The sequence below is a fragment of the Pavona decussata genome, unplaced genomic scaffold, assembly GCF_977016875.1.
Source record: "Pavona decussata unplaced genomic scaffold, jaPavDecu1.1 SCAFFOLD_6, whole genome shotgun sequence".
NCBI lineage: Eukaryota > Metazoa > Cnidaria > Anthozoa > Scleractinia > Agariciidae > Pavona > Pavona decussata.
The window spans coordinates 3,741,461-3,761,795 of record NW_028145430.1 but is presented as its reverse complement, the minus strand read 5'-3'; the positions used below and the strand labels follow the sequence as shown (position 1 = coordinate 3,761,795).

General features: G+C 36.5%; 2 protein-coding genes across 2 annotated transcripts in view; one reads left to right on the top strand and one right to left on the bottom strand.

The window, feature by feature from the left end:
* Nucleotides 1-516: 516 nt before the first annotated feature.
* Nucleotides 517-3,738, bottom strand: LOC146489245 (hydroxyacyl-thioester dehydratase type 2, mitochondrial-like). The gene is made up of 3 exons (XM_085107434.1): nucleotides 3,483-3,738; nucleotides 3,034-3,116; nucleotides 517-1,569 (listed from the first exon to the last, which is right to left on the bottom strand). The coding sequence occupies exons 1-3, from the start codon at nucleotides 3,731-3,733 to the stop codon at nucleotides 1,562-1,564; spliced, it is 342 nt and encodes a 113-aa protein (XP_084963560.1). The 5' UTR covers nucleotides 3,734-3,738; the 3' UTR covers nucleotides 517-1,561.
* Nucleotides 3,739-3,798: 60 nt separating this feature from the next.
* LOC146489244 (tetratricopeptide repeat protein 27-like) overlaps nucleotides 3,799-20,335 on the top strand; it is a 28,656-nt gene continuing 12,119 nt past the window's right edge. The window contains exons 1-16 of the mRNA XM_085107368.1: nucleotides 3,799-3,957; nucleotides 7,829-7,942; nucleotides 8,536-8,611; nucleotides 9,272-9,431; nucleotides 10,028-10,120; nucleotides 12,200-12,302; nucleotides 12,706-12,745; nucleotides 14,634-14,706; nucleotides 15,300-15,351; nucleotides 16,140-16,259; nucleotides 16,575-16,615; nucleotides 17,187-17,308; nucleotides 18,223-18,289; nucleotides 18,854-18,967; nucleotides 19,115-19,150; nucleotides 19,348-19,407. Coding sequence (XP_084963494.1) covers nucleotides 3,849-3,957; nucleotides 7,829-7,942; nucleotides 8,536-8,611; nucleotides 9,272-9,431; nucleotides 10,028-10,120; nucleotides 12,200-12,302; nucleotides 12,706-12,745; nucleotides 14,634-14,706; nucleotides 15,300-15,351; nucleotides 16,140-16,259; nucleotides 16,575-16,615; nucleotides 17,187-17,308; nucleotides 18,223-18,289; nucleotides 18,854-18,967; nucleotides 19,115-19,150; nucleotides 19,348-19,407 — 1,380 coding nt within the window. The 5' untranslated portion in view covers nucleotides 3,799-3,848. The remainder of the gene's footprint in view (nucleotides 3,958-7,828; nucleotides 7,943-8,535; nucleotides 8,612-9,271; nucleotides 9,432-10,027; nucleotides 10,121-12,199; nucleotides 12,303-12,705; nucleotides 12,746-14,633; nucleotides 14,707-15,299; nucleotides 15,352-16,139; nucleotides 16,260-16,574; nucleotides 16,616-17,186; nucleotides 17,309-18,222; nucleotides 18,290-18,853; nucleotides 18,968-19,114; nucleotides 19,151-19,347; nucleotides 19,408-20,335) is intronic.

Below are 20,335 nucleotides of genomic sequence, written 5' to 3'. Positions count from 1 at the left end.
TATGCCCCAAATAAAATTTGGACACATTCAGTGATATTCCCAATTGATTTCTCTAAGTTTTAGTAATTTCATTTTGTAGAAAATGATGTTCATTCAATACCTAAAGATAAAAGAACATAACTATTTTGCTGATGTAACAGATGAAGACCTTGACTTAAAGGGCCCTAGTCAGCCACACCTTTGTTTTTGTTTATATACAAGAGTTTGGCTATATTTATATTTTATTCGGAGCATGTCGAAATGAACGAAATCACTGTGAAACTACTTAAGATAATGAAACATACTTTCAGGAACACAACTTAGGGTAAAGCAATAAGAATTCGCTTCACCATGCAATATCAATGATTTCGATGGCATCGAAAATGGCGGAGGCTGACTAGGGTCCTTTAAGTTACAACACTACCTTGTTTCTCTGAACTGCAAAGCATGTGACACGACAAGTCATAATGGAATGCCTTATTCCTGTAACCTTGACATGAGTCAATACCTCCTCTCCACAAAACACTGTAGGGTAAATAAGGTACAGCTTTATACAAATTATCTGACTAGTGTGAACTTACTTAATATAGCACAATTCATGTAATGTTACCATCACGTCAGTATATTTCTAAGTATAAAATGATGGTTGTCAAGAAATCCTGAGAGTAACAAGAATGAAACCTTCCTCCATAATGGAATGCTTTGTTCCTGCAACCTTAATATTTGCCAATACCACAGTCTATTATAAGAGAGCAAGTAAATAAGAGATAAGCATAATTTAATCGTACATGTACAGTGTAGTGTCACCATAAGATCTGTCGGTGAAAGAAATACTGGATGCTTGCGATGAAATCCTGAAAGTACCAAGAAATTTACCTAGCCCTGACCCCATCCGACAGTGATTCAAACCTTACTTACTGTTTGAAAAAAAAGAAGAAAAAAAAAAGATGCATGTAGGTGAAGCAAAGTTATTATTTCTGTGTATCATGCTACCTGCAGATTTCTACACAATGAACATTTTCACTGCCAGGTAATAACAACAGAAGGATTCACTGGAAAAGTAGCACAGGTGATGATCTGGCCTTAGAATCCAAATGCCTCCAATTATGCTGTAGTTTGTCACAAACTTAGTTCCATATTTATTTTGCGATTGAAGGATAGAATTTTCCAAATTACGTGTAGCTTTAGTTATGACTTTAGCCTAAAAACTGAACCAATTGAAGCAATGCACAAATGAACCATTTCTTTTCTTCTTTGCTAAAAGGCAGAACACCAAAACAATCACCCCAAAACAAAACAAAGAGCACAACTCAACGTTGGATACAAAAGGTGAGCAAGAAATAATATTATTTTGACAGTAAAAGAAATGACAAACATGCAGCATTAGGCAATGACAACAATTCACCTTTACTAAAAATGCTAATCACTTATCAGCAGCTATCCCGGAGGGTCAACTCTGGGGATAAACATGGACATCCCAGGGGATTTTCTTACTTACACACGCAACTCCTAGCCCAGTGCTGTCAACTCTTGTCTTTCGGACACCTCAATATTACAGGCACCCCGATAATACGGACAGCAGTTAAATCCCTGGCAAAAATAGAGTATAGACGTTTGACTGAAACAAATTCCTGCTACTACAGACTCTCCCTATTAAGGACACTGACCAGCTGTCCTGAGGGTGTCTGCAATAAAGGGAGTTGACTTTACTGGGGAGTTGGATCACATTTGCACTAGTCTGTGGCTTACCAGCAGGAATGGACCCACAGGAGTTAATTTTACAGAAGTAAAGTATTTTTCTTTTGTTTTTTTCATCATTGTTTAACTTACAGTGTACGTACAGTGTAAGAGAGAAAAAAAGCTACATTCAACAAGCAGGATAATTGTGACAACCAAAATGTGTGTCAAATAAAACAATGAAATATTCAGTTTAAAAGAGCCATGGGTGGATATTGACTCAACCAGGAACCCCTCTCATAAACACAAAATTGAACTCTAGTTGTCTTGAACTGCAGAAAACTAGATCAGTGCTTTCCTTCCACTGCCCCCTCCATGACATCCAAATTATTTTGGAATTGCCTTTTAACAAAGGTGCACCACAGTAGGTAAATGAAGTTTTCACCCTCATCCTTGCCAGGTGCACACTAAGGTAAGGAAACTGGCAATGATGCTGTAACTGTTTGCTGTAAGCTACTGCAGTAACTCTAAACAATGACTCCAGCTTTTTTGACTGTTGACTAAATTAAGTGTTAAAAGTACCCCTGGGAGTTGGGGCAATGGTAGCTTTTTGCTAGAAAATATTACCTTTGAGTATGGGGGATTTGTTCATGCTTCTGTGCAATGCTTGGAATTACCTGGGATCAACCCCCAGATGGCAGCTGATATTAATGCATGAGGCAAACACTAAAAAAGGAAAAACTTTAAACGACTTTTATTTAAATTTTTGATTTAAAGCTTGGTAAATTTGGAAAATATCTTAAATTCTAGAGAAGAGGTGTTATAAAATGTTTTCAACACGTGTCCAGGCTGGCCACTCTGGGAAAATGAGTTCTTTTTGTTGCAGTTTGACACATTTTACACTGAAGAATTGAAAGCTACTCTAAAAAATTTCAAATGAAACGTAAATTTAATCTGGTCTTTTATCAACGCTAAAAAAATAATATCTTCACATCTTGGGAGGAGTCATTTAAAATGTGCTTTACACATGTTACCTATAAAGACATGCACAACATAATTCCTAAAGCATGAACAAAATGAAGTACACTATATTATTTTGTAAACTTGGGGTACATTCAATTGATCCTATATTCTGGAATAGGAAATATATGTGCATATAATGATAACAAGAAATCCCTCATAAGAGGCTTTTGAAGTAACTGGAGTACAAAATGGCTCTTAAATTATTGTGTATCATCGAACGTTTGTAGAAATTTCTTCTTAACTTAATTAAAAAGAGAAAACCTTGTTCCGCAATATGGTCAATCGAATGCAACCTTAGTTTCTGAATGAAGCATGTGAGAAGTCATACACTGATATAATGATTTATACACTTACATGGTGCAGGGTATTTAAATGATTGCGACATAATCACACATCCAGGCCCTGGGAGTTTAGTGCCATGGACAGCAGATATTTGGCTGAAAAAAAAATCATGGCTTTGTTGTGAGACATTATTAAAATAATTAAGGAAAAATTTCTGCACAGTCTCATACAAATAGTTATACCTGCAGCAGCCACTAGCAAACTAACCCTCTTCCACAAACAGCGGGCAAGGATGGAGTTTGATGGCCTTTTCATATGATATCATTCTCAATTCTTTGGTTTGGATTTCTCTTCCTTTGGGAGTTTGTACATGTACATACATGCACATAATTAATGTATTGGGCTGTGTAAAACCTTGCACATTATTAAAACACAGTGCCGCTGATGTCTAGTGGACAGTCCAAACAAATACGACAGTACATGCAAGTGCGAACTCCTCCACGCCAGGAGAACCAACGTACCCATTCAGTATCACACCATGAACAATGACTGCTCCAAAGCGCGTCTTCTTAGCGAAGTTTTCATCCAAGTGAATGGGATTCGTATCACCTGTGAAATGAGCAAACGCCTGTACATCTTCAATAGAAATAACTCGACGGATTTCTGCTTCGTCGCCAATTTTGTAGCACCTCGAATTGAAGTCTCTGGCAGACGAAAGAAAAGCAGCCCATGGGCACCGTGGTAATAAAATACCTCGAACGAATACCGCCATATTGAATCAGTAAAATCCACAAATAACCCAGGCGTTAATTGCGTGACCGCGTAGGAACTGGCGCTAGTAGCAAGGGGACACATGTGAGACGCCTGGCTAATGAGACTGTGTAGCAATGGATTTTACTGAAATTCTTCATAATTTAGAAATTTCTGTCCTGGAAAGGAAAGAAAAGCACGCAATTTCTTTAATAGAAGCTTTTAATCAAGATGAGATTGATTCAGGTGAGGAAATCCAGCAGGGAATCTCGCGATTGTGTTTATACAGACCTTAGAGGGGCTTTCACGCTGAGTAGGCCTCCAGGGGCCGGTTGTTCGAAAGCTCCACGATTGAAAGTTAACCGAGGTTTTCATCTCACTCGTTAAAAAATGTCTTTAAAAGCTAATTTTAAGCTAATGGTAAAGAAAAGACTAAGCGAAAATTGAGGGACAAAAATCTTTTTGAAGAATCTTTATTGCCCGCTTTATTGGTTAGTAACTAAACTGAGGGGGGTGAATAGGGGTATGTAGATCCGCCGATCCGCTAAATTAATGGCTGAATCCGTCGATCCGCTCAAAAAATCAACTAAATCCGAATCCGCAAATTGTTTGCCGCGTTAAATGATACGCGAGACACAAAGGGACTTCAGTTGTTGGAGTTGCCTTGCGTGATATTGTGTTTTAGCGTTGAGGATGACTATCAACGAAATATTTATGTAACCAACGTCTGTATCGAAACAAAATCTTGTAGATAAGAGAAAAAAGAGTAAACTTGAACTTCTCAACAACCAAAATCCAAAATCCGGGCCCAAAAACTGGATAAAACCGCGATCCGCTGTGATCATAGGATCCGCAGATCCGTTAAAATTTCGCTCTGAATCCAGAATCCGGGCTAAAATATTCACCAAATCCGCCGATCCGTAGACCTATTCATCCCCCTCTAAACTCGAATCAAAGTTCACGTTAATCCAGGATTATTTAAATAGCTTAATGAAATCAGCCTTTGAGCAACTCAGCCCAGGATGAGTGAGTGAGTGCCATGAAATAGGTCTCTTAGTTGCCTTGCCGTTTAACTCGTCTCATGTGAGTTTGATCTTTAGTTGTGCAAAATTTCTGTCATCAAACATTCATAAGTTTAAGTTTCATTTACCAGAGTGAAACCAGAAAATGGCACAATGCACCTGGGCTGAGTTGCTCAAAGCATGGTTAGCGCTAAACATTGGTTAAGAGGTATTAAAACCTATAGGTTGTCATGGTATTTAACCCGGGCTAGCACTAACCATGCTTCAAGCAACTGGGCTCTGATGGTCTCACCTTTAACAAGAAAGTGGCCAGGTTGCATTTTATGTACATGTAGGTTATGCTGAAGAACTTTGGTGGGTTTCCAAATCACTTAGCGTAGTGATGCACGATGGTGTTCTTTGACATAAAGTGGCATAAGTGCGTGGCATAAGATTACCTAATAGGTATTGGCATAAAGAAAAATTGTGTTTGCTTTTGAAAACTTATACTGTTCAAATGAACTGTCATCCAAAGATATCCAGGATTGTAGCAAGTACAAGGCCTAGGTTGGCATGGCGGTCAGTGCAACATTTCCCCAGCATAGGTGCTTTGGCAGCCGCTTGGTATAGAACCTCGAATGGATTTTTCTGATAATTATGAAGTGAAGAGGTCATGCTCCAGGGTGCCTTAATATAAAGGTTACACCAAAAATCTTAGGTGTAGCTTTCCAAAGTGCTCAGCAACTTGTGCATGATAATGTTATGATTTAGAGTCTACAGGCAAGGGAGTGGTGAGTCTAGGAGATAAGGTTGGTGTATCATTTCCCTGGCAATATAGGTGCTTTGGTGGTTGCTTGTCATTGAACTTCGAAAGTCTCAGCGTATCTTTAGCGTTGGACATACACACAGAATGCACCCCGGGTCATACTTCACTGGTTTTCCCCAAGGGGGTCATTCACATGTATGTGTCGCCCTATACTAAAGGGTATGGTTTTGTCTGAAAATGGGTGCAGATATTCAGCCACTTTGGACTGAGGTCTGAAAACAGGTGTGGATTTTAGAATAATCTTGTTTGGCTCAATTACCAGCTGCTACAGTGTACTTTGGAAAACATGCCTGCACTCCTCCAGTGAGTTCAAGGAAGTCCTGGATGTGAGGGAGTGTCAGAAATCAAGGTTATAATCTTGTCCCCAGAGCCCGATTTTCTTTTGGTGCTGACCAAAAGAAAAGCAGGAGCAGGCTGTGGGGTTGAGATTGTATCTACAGGCCAGCATGGCGTGGATTTTTTGGAGGCCTGAGGTCTGAAAATGAGTATTTTAAAATTATCTGTTAAGCTTAAAATAATTAATTGTTAAGCTTTCAGGGCTCGAAATAATTTCCGGAGAGTCTCCGGACAGGATGACCGGCCCAATTCATTTAAGCTCGGTCACGTACCGTTTCTGGCCGGTCAAATTATATAAAATAAATAACTCTTAAAACAGGGGCCCATGAATCAAAACTGGCGTTATATATTTCCAAAAAAGTTAGAGCACTTTAAAGAACTCATTGTCAACAACAAAAGTAAATTACAGCAGCAAAATGAAAATAAGCTTACAGTGTAGTGTATTAATACGTACTGTACACTGTCTGTAAGACTAACCCACAACACGTTAAATATCGTTATCGTACACATTAAATTTTTAGATAAGTAAATGCACAGTAAATGCCTCCAAATATAATGATTTCTGGTGTACATATCACGGTGTGGGATCTTGATCCTAAAAGTAAAACTCCGCCAGCAATCCATGTTTATACTCATTACAAGAGATTCATGGAGAAAAGCTTAGTAACCAGGCATTTTAACTTGGGTGTGCTGGAACCGGAAAACACATCAAGTGTTCAAAAAATGGTAAAATTTGAAAGTCTGGAGAAGTTATTTATTGACAACTGCCAAGAAATTTCTCAGGAAAGTTATAAAATATCTCCCTTTAAGCAACACAAACATCTGAGTCAAGCTTTTGTGTGTGGCACACAACCGTGAAGCTCTCTCCGTACATTGTGTTGTTGAGCTGTTGAAGTACACTAACAGTAAAGTACGTTTAGATATTCGAGGGCATTACTTCACACACGAAGACTTTGATTACATCACTCAGGAACATTACAATGCACAGGATAGAATCAAAGAAGTTGGCGATTATCAACATACAGTGTATGATCACATGCCCGCTGCGCGGGTTCCTGTGACGTGACGAACTGTACGCACATCCGCCTTTTATTTAACTCGCAAATCTTTAGATATATATATTTTTCTGTAACACGTTCCATGACAATCACAACCAGTTTTTGCTTGAATGTTTTTCATTTTGTGTTATCTCTATAGGCCAAAACATCTGGCAAACGTTAAAATGTTTGTACATTGATTCAGGTTCACGGATGTTTATCATTGTATAACCTTTTATGTTTACATTACGCACGCCAAAGATAAACACACAGATAAACTTGCGAAGATTGGAATAACTATTGGTTTTATAAAGTATAGTTCCTTTGCTTTTGTACTTTGATTATATTTATTCTGGGCTGAGGAATTACTTTATATGCAGGGAGAAATGCAAAACTTGAAAATTAACTAATAAAAGTGAATTAAATTATTTTTAACCCCGATGTCTGTTTTCAATGCCCGGATTGTAAACAACGGTTCTTGTTGCATTTCACCCAGGATTTCAGATCAAAGTTCCGCAAATGACAATACACAGCGACTTGCTACAACTGAAACAACTGAACAGCATGGAAATTTTAATTTATTTCATTTTCAAAACGATCAAATGTGACCGGTCAACATGACCGGCAAGACAAAAGGTTGACCGGACAACTCCCAAATCAGTCCAGACATTGTCCGTTGACCGGCCGTTATTTCGAGCCCTGAGCTTTGGGTAGCTTTAGTGCATTTCCACTATAAAAAATACATGTTTTAGTTTAATTTATTTTTATTCCAAGGGTTTAGAGGACTGGAAGCACAGTCCTACCAAAACTTCCGAGGAGTATTCTCTTATGCTTTTCCGCCATTTTTTTTTTTTTGCCTAGTTTAGAATTGAGGGAACCATTTTGTTTATTTTAAATGTGTCATTTTCATTTGGTAGGTAAGTTAGAGGAGTTAAAGGACATTGTAGTCTGTCTGTGCAGGGGAGACTACTTGAAGGCATTACAGCAAAAAACACCACAGGATTTTTTACACACAGTGGCTACCACAGCAGGTGAGGTTGTGCCACCATAAGTACAATTGACTGTTATAAGTGACTCTTAGTATACAGTGTTATTCTCTAGCCTCATGAACTGAATGGACACTTGTTCATGTGTTGCCAGATATGCAGGTACATGTATAATTAACAATTTTTTCCACGAGCTTGCGTTGGATATAAGATGTTAGATAGTCAATGAGGTGCGTGGCACTGAGTTGGCCATAATCATCTTATGTCCAACAAGTGCGAGTAGAATAATTGTTTTATTAAAAACAATTAACAAAGAACAATGGTAGATCTTGCCGATTTCACTTTGTAAGAACAACCAGAGGACAATTTAATGGTCGCTACTTTTTGGGCATGGTCTAATGGCTCATACATCATCGCCGCTAAGCCAATCAAATCCCTGGAACATTATACAATGATCCAGTTTTTAACAATAATATATGCTGCATGTATCAGTGTTGTTTAAAATGTCATCTGATAATGTTAGATTCTTGGTGAACAAATAATTATGTCAGTATTATTATACTTTCAATAAACATAGGAGTATGAAATAAAATCTTGCACTTTGAACCCAATTTGAAGCCACTTTATTTGCTTTTCAGATGTTGATCACATAATCAAGGAAATTTCTTTGGTATTAAAATGTGAGGAGGATAGTGAAAGTCAATCACAAGTCAGGTTTGTACACTTTTATCTTTGGTAACATGTTTACTTAGTTTACTTAGGAGTTTGTGGCATACCAATAAAATGCTCTGAATGCAGCAGAGGTTTGGGTGAGAGCAGTGTGGGGAAAAGAAGAGACAAGAACATGGACTAGGCAGAAAACTTATTGCTTTTAGACTGTTTACTTGTAAAAAATAATAATGATAGTAATAATGATCTTAATACTTCATAATAATAATGATAATAATAATAATAATAATAATAATAATAACAATAATAATACCTGTAATAATAATTAATAATAATTAATAATAATAATAAATAATAACAACAGAAATCTTAGTTTACGGAGGAAGTTCCTGTCACATTCAGTGGTTTTCAAGGAGTTCCTCGGACAAGAACAAACACAATTACAAATGAAATTATTACTAACTAGGTCAAAGTAATATTATTGTAAAAGTTAAAAGTTCAGAAAGGGCCAATCTCTAAATATTTATGCTATTAAAAGTACATGATAATCTCTGTGATTTCATACATATGCATGTAGAAAGCAATTAAGACCTGATTCTGTCTGCTTTGGTGAGGTGATTGAGAGTCACATGAAACCAAGTTATTGAGTTTACTGTTTCCAATTTGCACCATATTATTAGTGCTGTATAACTTATTTCTTTCAAGACATGCCTTGGTGCTTTTCACTGGTGTTGTTTGTCTGGAGCTTTTTATTCAGTATAACTGGACTGGTCCAACACCACCACAGTCAGCTTGCATGCTGCCAAGTCCTGGAGAAGAGAGTTCTAATCAGCTCATCCTAGAACATTTGAGCCAAGATGGACAGGTACAAAGTCAGTTAGAGATGCTATGTATATTTAGAAGATGTTGATGGACTATATGGTCATGTGTGGTGCATAATTTGAGAAAGAAGTATGGGCAGTGACAAACAAAATTCAAGAAGTAATCCATATGTTTCAGCCTGTTGTAATCTTCCATTAGTAGAAAACAATAATATTGTAATTTGTTAAATGCCAAATATGGAGAGCCACTTTCTCTCTCTTTATTTGAAAAAAAGTGTTGAGTAACCCAACAGAGCCCAGTCCCCTGTCAGGCATTGTAGTCGTGCATTTATATCATATAATATTATATGTACCTGTACATGTATATGGGTACAGGTAGTAAAATCTTGAATGAATCTTGCATAGAACATCACAAAAAGTGCTTTCTTTGTGTGGGCAAATATTATGTTCATTTCAAGTTGTCAACCCAATGTTTTTGCAAACTTCATATTTTACAAGACACAGCTGAAAATTAAATTGACATTAAATTAATGCATACAATGTAATATTACATAATAGCCAAGGGTGTTGTACTATTGAACTACATCGATTATTAATCATTATTATAGCTAGTACAATGTAATATTTTTTTCTGTTGTAGGCCATTAATAATCCCTTGATGGATGTCCCACTGGTTCTTTTGGTGGCCAAACTAATCTTAGTTGAGAGTGAAGAATTCTTGAATCCATGCCAGGTAATATTATCACTCTTTTAAGAATTAAATACATACAGTGTACACTGTGTAGTGATAAGCTATCAAATCAAGCCTTGTAGTGTGTCTTGGCAGCATTTAGAGTTTGAAAGTGTCGGAATATCAGGCTTGAGAGAAAACCAGTTACCTGGGTTTTAGGTTTACAAGATTTCTGTATCATCTCGTTATCTTTCTCAAGTGTGTTATTGTCACCTGACCAGCCATGCAGGGTTTTAGCCAGAAAATTAAAAAGCCATACAACTGTAGAAAGATTAGATTCATTTTCAAAGAATTTGGAAACCAGCGGGTGTCTAGAGTCTGGCCAAAACCTTTTTGACTGTCACACGGTGGCAGGATGCTCTACTAGTTTTTTAGGAGCTACAATCTTGAACAAAACTAGTTGAGAAATATGTGAATTTTGCACATGTATTTCAATCTCCCAAGGAAAACACCTTCTGGAGAGTAGCAACCCTTCACTCCCCCTTCCACCTCACTCAATGTTCCTTTGAAGGTTGGACAGTTACCCTATCTATTCGATTAACTGCCCTGGGCATTTATTTAATTTTGGGCCCATGACGGTGGATGCTTATTTGAAGGTGGGCGGTTAATTGGGAATAAATAAGGTACCCAGACTGATGCATGAGGTGGTGGGTGGAGAGATGAGCTGCTGTTATCACTGTGGTGGTGGAATTTGTAGATCAACAAAAAGTTTTGTTCACAGTTTTGTTCAAGATTGTAGCTTGTATCTGATTAATTTTGTAAAATTTTGATGCTGAAAGGTAACTTCTGTGTTTACTAAGTGCATGAATATATGGTATACATATCTGTCTGGTTTTATGAGAACATTCCTCCATTATTTTTTCTTGTATGACGTTTCCCGTTCAAATGTTTTTGTCAACATCCGGGACTTAAAGTAAAATGGCGTGCAAGAGCAAGACTTGACAAGGATTTTCTCTTCAAAAAGTGTGAGTTTGAAAAGTTATTCGATTATTTTTCGCACTGATAGTTGTAGCGATGTTAGGCTAGTGATTGATTACCCTCGGGAGGACTGTCATTAATTAATATTTTTTGGTGGGATTTCTACTTGAGTGTGTCATAAATAATTTCCAGATGTGTTTGATCGCCGTGATTCACCTGCAGCATTAATCTAGTATGAAGATGAAAAATCAATTTAAAATGCTCTTTTGCTCTAATTAAGCCGATTCTGTTGTAGAAAGCTAAACTTGAGTGCTAAAAGACCAGGTTTCGGGTGAGATTTTAGATGCGTTGGCACCATTAATTATGATTCACTTGTGACACTTGTTTTGTGGGATCACAGGTCATGTTTCGTTTCATGCAGATCTCTGTCAATGTCATGTCTAATTCCAAAGAAAAGCCACTTTTTTCTCTTCCATACTATTCTTTGACTTTGCTTTCTTGTGATGAACCCAAAATTGAAATGTTGTCAATAACTAGCATATTCCCTCAGCATAGAAAGTCTCGAAATGTGTGTTAATTTCTGGAGGTATGTTCTTATCAAACCAGACAGATATATTTTGCTTGTAATCTTCATCTCTCTAAACACCAAACTTCTGGTGAATCAAGAGTATTTATTTTACTATTAAAATATTTTTTAGTTATAAACATAGTATCATTTCATATCCTGTAATAACATCTTGGGTTTTTACTCTAAACAAAGCAAAAAAAAGAGAAAAAGAAAAAGAAAAAAAGATCACAAGGCAATGTTTTCTAAAGTAACTGAAGGCCACAAAGAGGTGAAGGGGCTAGGGTTAGGTTTGGTATTAGGGTAAAATGAGCAAATCTGACCCAAAACAACACAATTAAAACAATTTAAGAATTAACACTATAGGTCAGTTCTGCCCTGAGGCCTTCTGATCAATAATATTGTAAAATAATGTTTTACTCAGTTAGACATAAATTTGAATTGAAAATTATTATTATTATTTTGCAAAGATACCAGAGATTTTTTCCCCTTGAATGTGATAATTCAAACTTTAATAATAATTACATGGCAGTAATTTTTATAATGCATATACAATTAAATTAAATTTACTTAACATTTTCTTATTTGCTGTGCTGCAGACTGCTTGCTTATGGGCTATGAGGTGTCTGGCAATACAGAGACAGCTATCAGATGAAAACAATGAGATCACAAAAAATAAAATTTTCACTTTAATGGAAAAAGGTTTGTTTTTCACTGGCTTTCATGTATATATTTCGAACTTGGGGTTCTGTGTTTATAATCAGAATGTTAATAGATTGTTTATCATGATTGATTGATTAATCACTTGAAAAAAACACAAAATATAAACATGGCTATTTTTAACTTTCTGCTGATTAAATTGTTTATTACATGACATTTTACCAAACCTTAGGCTTTTCACAGCTGATTCTATGGTAGATGTATGTGGGGACAGTAAAAACACAATTTGTTGTTTTTTACTTTTGCTATTGTACAGAGTGTAGTGTTTATTTATTCAATTCTAAAAATGCAATCTGAATAAGTCAATTGGTGAAGCTGTTCTATTTAATAAATAGTAAAAGTTACACATTTTTACATTTTGTTATAATACTGAATTATTTTTCAGTTCAAAAGACAACGTCCTTGCTTTCTGTGGAAAGGGACAGGTATGCAAATGCAAATTGTGGTGAATGCTAATTCTTTTATTGTTTTTGTCCTATCTTAAATAAAGTTTTGAGAACCTCATTAATTATTTAAAAAAAGAAGTGAGCTTGTTAACAATTTAAGTCTGTAGAGTTATAAGAAAGTGAAGTGTACACATGTGCAGTATTCACAAATATTTGGTTTTATCAATTGCACTGAACTCATCAGGTAATCAATGGCCACTGAAAAGAGATTGTGGAGCTGACATTTTGAGCACTATAAGCCCTTCTTTCTAGTGAATCAAAGAATTGTGGGTTGTGTTTGGTTTATATAGAGTACTGTAGAGCTTTGAATCCCTGAAATGATCCTGACACCGAAATGATCCCCAACCCCAAACTGATCCCCAAATTGACCCTGAAAATGGTCCCAACCCAATTTTTTTTCTTGCTGACCGCAAACTGATCCCCAAGTAATTTTTGGAATGGAATGGCTTGGGCGGAATTTACAGTGGTTCAGTCCTTGATCATTTTAAGACTGCCGTATTTTAAGATTAGTAGACACTTTTTCCCCCCTTTATTTTAATCTAGTGTTCACATTTCCTAGTGCTTTCTTATTATCTTGTACATACATGTGCTTAGAAAGTACATGTAGAATCCAAAAAGTGGAACGTTTTAGAAAGTTTAACCTATTTTGTACAATTAATTATTAAAAATTAATCGGCCTTTAGTTTCCAGCGGGTGTGAACTCAGGGATCAAACAACCCACTGCCTTCAAATAGGGCAGTTAAAGTTAATGAAAGAAAAACCAATGGATGACAGGATTTAAGGGCAAAAGAGCCGACAAATTGATACATGTAATTTTACTCTATCGCTACACTTGCCTCAACACTTTGAAAATAATCTATTTCCAAGGCAGTTGAAACTGACAGGGAAAGTGTCATTTGTAGGAGACACTTTTAAATTTCACAGTATGTAATAATTTGCAAACTATTAAGCATTGCATGAAATAGTCAGCAGGCCATGAAACTGCCTAATGTACTGTCAGTAGTGAACTGGCTTTGAATAATGTTGTTTGATATAATTTTTGAATATAATTTATGGCACATTTGTACCCTTTTTTTCTTAGCGTTTTCCGTTTCATTGTTGATTTTTGACGCTATTTGCTTCATAAACTCCTTTTAATTTTATATCTTTTCTTGAAAAATCCTTAAAAAGATACCAGTGATTAAAATATATTTGTTAGATTTGCTGGATTAAGCTATGTTTTCAGTCTTCTGTTTTATGTTTTATCATTACAGGAAATTGTCAGGTGTTTAAAATGTTTAATTAACGTTCTTTGTGCTTGGGATGTTCTACCATGTATTTCAAGTTAACAAAAAAACTTTTCTTTTTTATCTTCTGTAAACCAAAAAAGCTCGAGTTTGAAAAGCTATTCAATTGTTTTTGGCCTTACATTGTATAACTGTAGAGATCTCGGGCCATTGATTGGATACTTGAGAACAGTCATTTTGTGTCAGATTTCTGCTTGAGAGTGTGATACATTGTACATGTAGCATTAGCCAGTTGTTTGATTGCTGAGAGTTGCATGAAGCATGAATCTTGTGTCAAGATAAACAATCTCTTTAAAATGCTGTCTTGCTCCAATTAAGACGATTCTATCCTAGAAAGCTACACAGCAGCTTATATAGACAGGGTATTGAGAGAGGTTTTAAGTAAGTTAGCACTGTTATTGCCCATTTGTTTTGTGGGATAATAGGTCATGTTTCATAATTTTCAGTGCAGATGCCATGCAGTGTCATGTAAGCCACTTCTTTCTTTCCCACACTGTTCCTTGGCTTTGTTAGATGCATGGTGTACATGTACCAGCTTACTTCACTGAAGTACAAATTATTAAATATGCTCTTTTTCATAGGTTCATTACAAGCCAGATCCACCTGGAGCTAGCATATTTGTATCTTCACTACTATGAAACAAAAAGAGCTAGGGTATGTGCATTTCTGTTGGGGGAGGGGGGGATCCCGTGGTTCTTGTGACCACTGTCCCCTCCCTGGTTCTGAATAGATCCCTTGAAAAAGTCTGGAGTGTAACAAAAATGGAGTGTGGCCAATGTGCGATACAGCGAGCCAAACGTGCGAGCCATGCGAGCCACGTGAGGCAGACGTGCGAGGCATGAACAAAACATGCGAGGCATGCGAGGCATGAAAAACCCCCAACATAAATGCTAACTGTTAAGCTAACCGGGGAGCTATTTAACCTAACCTGAGTGCTATTTAGGCTAACCGGAGTGCTTTTTAGGCTAACCGGAGTGTTTTTTAAGCTGACCTGAGTGCCTCGCACGTCTGCCTCGCATGGCTCGCTGGCTCGCTGGCTCGCAGGTTGTCAAGACCCACAAAAATGCAGGGCACTGCCTTAATCAGGAATTTCTGGATACAGAAAACTAAATTAATTCATTGTTTAGTAATACATATGAAGTAATATTTCTCAGTCTAGTATTTGTAGCAGTTGCAGTTTTTGTCATGAGTGTTGTTTTTTAGTCAAGTTTTCATGTTTGTTTTGGGTTGCTTCTTTTTTTCTCCAGGAACATTTCAGTGCAGCACAGTCCAGTCTAGGCTTACAGATTGAACTTACTGGTAACGTACTAACAATAAATAATTTTTAATTAAATTTAAATGAATTTAAATAATTTAAATTTAATTTATTATCTATATAGAGATCTAATGGTAATTTTAAATTTTAATGTTATGAGGGAATACCTTTTTACACTTTACAAGTATCAGTGCACCATACAGGGGCTATTTTTGGTTTGATATTGTAACTGAGAAAAATCTCAGATATTATGGGATTAAAGTTGGATCCAATCAAAAATTAAGGTCTTGAGAAAGCTTTATTATTAATACCACTTTTGGTTTTGCTTACTTCATTGTTGAACATTCAAACCAGGGAAAACATTATTATTGAACTCCTGTATGAAAAGCAAGAAGATTGGATGTCACATTTTGCAGCCCAAGGACTGAATTATTTTTCCTTTAATCTAATTGCATTCGCATTGGAAGAATGCACTCCTAATACAGATTGGAGTCAAGATTGTATGGGACAATGTTGATTGAATGAATGGATGGATCTTGGGATGCGCATCTGGCATGCCCTGCAGATTTTTTTTGCAGGTGGTGGATGACATCACAAAGGAGAGAGATCCTGGGATCAAGATCATCGAATGCACTCCCAAATCTTTGATTGTTACTAGTTTTACAAATTACACATTGTTTTATAAATATAAAAAGTACAAAACTATGTTTAAAAATGATGTCAAATACAATTACAAAATATAATATGAAAATATATTGCTCAGCAAGGAGTGGAGTTGGATATACATGTAGACCTCACTTAATGATGGTGATCACTGTTCAATGTACCACAGGTGCTCTTGGTAAAAGGACAAAGTTTCAGCAACAAGATGTGTCCCAGCTGGTCTTAATGATTCAAAGAGAAGAGAATTTCAACAGGGTTCCATCAAGTGCTTTGTCAACAGGCTGTGAAGGTATCCTGTTCATTCATATGCATGTATATTGTACAATGCGTGTGCACTCTGATTCTATTGACGTCTTTTTGAAGACAGTCAGTCAATAATATTTTTATACTCCCACAGTGAAATAGCTAAATGTACAGCAGTGTTCTACAATACAGCTGTGCTTGTTGGACGTACTCAGTCTCAGTGAAAGACAAACATCATTAAATATAATTTTAAAAGTGATGTTTTGTGGGATTTAATTTTAATTTTTTAAACTGAATTAAAGATCAGCTTTAAAAGAACTCCATTTCTACTCTAATTTACACTCTCATCTTTATCCTGTAGCTAATTCAACTGAAATGCCTGACAGGGAAACCTTACCTAAAGTAAGTTTCAGTGACTTGACTACTGCAGTTATGTTTTCATGGTGGTAAAGTGGTCAGCGTGGTGGACGTTGGCTGTGAATTTTTCTTGATAGATTGAGGAGGTATGGTGATGTAGTGGGTATATGTAGGACTTTTAATTGGATGATCAGAAGATTTGAGGGTCGTTGGTTCAAGGTTAAGTTGGTGTCTTCATTACTGTGTTATTATCCTTAGACAAGAAACTTTGTTCTTCATTGAATCTCTTCACCAAGGTGTATAAACGAGGACCGGGGACATACTGCTTGGGGTAATCCTTCAGTGGACTAACATCCCAATTCCAGGGGGGAGTAGCAATACTAGCTCCTAGTTACTTAATGCTACAGAAACTGCATGTAGGTTAAGCTGTAGCCATGTGGGCCATTACAAGCTGAATGTCACAGAAATTATTTGGTGGACATCATTGTCATAATTATGCATTCTTTGCCATCATGATGTTCTACAACTTGTACCTTTGACACTGAGGCGTGTTTGCCCACTGATCCTTCCAAATTGGTTAATGTGTAATTCCAGTGTTTACTTCATCATCTTGTAGGATGTTGTGCTTAATGATGATACCCTTTTGGAAAATGTCCGATTCAAAGATATGAATCTTCAGGAAAATGTTAACCAAGCTGTTGTCACTCCATTGGATCAAGCTGTTATTTTGGGCCTGACGTAAGAGTTTATTTTTATAAATGTCAGGGCTCTTGTTAAGGTTGATCTGGGTTTATCCTAGAGTGTGGCATTGCACAGTTACTGCAAAATAATTAAAATATAATGGTGCATAAATATTGCAGAAGTTGTGGCAAACATAGGGCACATAATTTTTCACCAAGCAGGAAGACTTTGTTTTTATTACAAAGAGATTACTAGACAATTGAATGCCCAATTTGTGAACATGGTATATTATTTTGAAATTGCTCTGTTGATGTCAAAGCAGGCTCATAAAGTCCTCAGTCATATCTCAAATTTTTGATGTAACGCCACCAATTTATTGTCAATTCTTATGTTCTGTATTAGAAGCTAAAATATCTTGGACACTGTAACATCTCTGAAGGCCCTCGCAAGCCAGTGTTTGGGACAAATCCTGTTGTTATCACCTGTTTGCAGACCTATCACTATGTCTGGAATAAAAGATGTTCTACCCCGCCCCCTTCCCCATAGCTCAACATCCATTCGCTTATAACCCGATTTATCCATCTATTCAGTAAGGTGGGTTGGGGGAGGGGAGGGGAGCATTGTAACATCAAGGTCAGTGCATGGTCCTGCTTGCATGCTGGATAGTGATTATTAATTAATGAGAAATCTTGAGTCACTACTATTTTAGCAGAGAAATCACCACCCCTTTTCACCTGCTGTATGTATTACAACCACAATAATATATTACTAAAAATAAGTTGTTGCTTAAGTGTGAGATCAAAATGGCACAATACTTATAATAATCTCATAGCGTAGAGTTCTTTTATTTATTTTTGCTAAACTGCCTAAAAAAAATGAAAAATAGTTACAAGTAGTAGCATTATTTGTATTAGGTAGTTAGTGGTATATTTTTAAAAAAAATTAATGTCTTTTGTTTTTTATTTCTGTAGTGTTGAATGCCAGAAGAGTCAGGCTGTACACAGACTTAATACTGAAGAGCTATTGGCACATTTAGAGGTAGAGTATACATGTTGAACATGATACACTAGCAGCTACTGCAGTGAAAAATATAAAGATCCTAGCTTATAGCTTCTTATCACTGCAGTGATACATGTACATGTACATGTACCATTTACTTTTTGCCTAAAACTAAACATGACCACAATTTCACAGTATTTGAGTGAAAGAATTATTAAATTATTTAAAAATGAACAATGGTAAGGGGAAAGCAACATTTTTGTAACTATCTGCAGCCTTTTTCGTTGATAGAATAAATTATTGTGATTGTAAATTGATGAGGCATGATCTTGCAAAGTTGTCCTCGCAATGATAAATGTACCAGATACTTCCTGGAATTGTTTAACTGTCATTAGCTTATTGAAGCAGGTAACTCTTTCCAAATGTCCCAGTGCTCTGAAGTTGCCATTTAACATTGCTGGTTAAAAGTGTGATGTATACACCGAACTGTGTTTCTTTAGATGTAGAAATGATTAAAAAAACAAACAAACAAACAAACAAAAACAATTTAAGCAAAATCTACTAATAAAAGAGAAAGGAGGCATTGTGTTAAATGTTTTTCAGATGATTACAAAGCAGCCCATGGCTTGGTGCATACATATGATGTCATTGCTGATGAGAAGCCGACTGGAAAAAGACTCACGAAGGAAGATGGAGAGATCCATGATGCAGCTACAGGTGATAACGATAATGGTGATGATGGCACACCTGTTGATGATGATGATGATGACAATCATATGATAATTTGTATGTATGATTCTTGATCTAACAATGTCTCTAGATGGATTCTTGTACCATTTAATAACATTTCCTTTTTGTCTGCAGGCTCTGGTTGACTCAATCGCAAATCAATCTCCAAAGGTAAGATTCTTTAGTCATTGAGTAATCAAAAGTTGTCTTAACTCATATATTGAACTTATTGACATGTACATCTATGTTTTAGTCAGGTTAAGTTATTTAATGCACTCTTTATTATATTGTACACTGCCTTTAAAAAGAGATACACTGTTTTCACATTGCAGGTAGTTAACTTTTTTTGTTCTGTTTTCAACTTACAGGTTACTGTCAGACAAGAGCTGTTCTACTGTGTGCCTCTTCCACCAAAGTGGACTATTCAGGTATTGTATATGAAGTATTGATATCTTGTCAGGTAAACAACTTATCAATTTGTTTTTGTAGCCAATCACAGACTTCAGTTTGATATTTTTTGACAGACAGAATGCCCATTTCCCTTTATGTAACATGCATTCAGGGAATCCACTGTATGGGAAAATATGGCAGCTGTACACTTTACCACAATAACTTGCAAAATGCCCAACAGGCACATGGAGTGAAATTTATCCCAGGCCTGTACTAACAACATTTTGTAAGGTTTGAAGTTTTTAGAACTTTTCTGTGTGTTTTATAAGCGTTTTAAAGGGTTTTGTATGCTGAAGATAATTATTATGGGTGAAGGTACTAGATTATTGCAGTTGAATTCAAAATGATATACATCTTGCCATTTACTGATGGGGGAGCAGGGATAGTGCAGTGGTGTGAGCACTTGCCTTCCACCAATGTGGTATGAGTTTGATTCCTGGAGTTGACACCATATGTGGGTTAACTTTGTTGGCCAGTTAGCTTGATAGCTCAGTTGGTAGAGCACTGCACCGGCATTGCAGAGGTCATGGGTTCAAATCCCGTTCAAGCCTGAATTTTTTTCAGGCTTTCTTTTCGCAACTGCTTAAGTTGTATAGTAACTGCAAGGATCTTTCTTCTATTTGATCTTTCATCCGCAGTTCAAAATATATGTTTCATATATTTACATTTATTTATTCATCCTCCATGGGTATACTATGGACTCACAATATGACCAGCTCCCAGTTGGCTTGATAGCTCAGTTGGTAGAGCACTGCATCGGCATTGTAGAGATCATGAGTTCAAATCCTGTTCAAGCCTGAATTTTTTCAGGGTTTTTTTGCAACAGTCTGGTTGTGTAGAAAAACAACTGTGCTGTCTTATGCAGACAAGCCACACGCCAAGTTTTGAAGCTCAAACTAGTTTGGG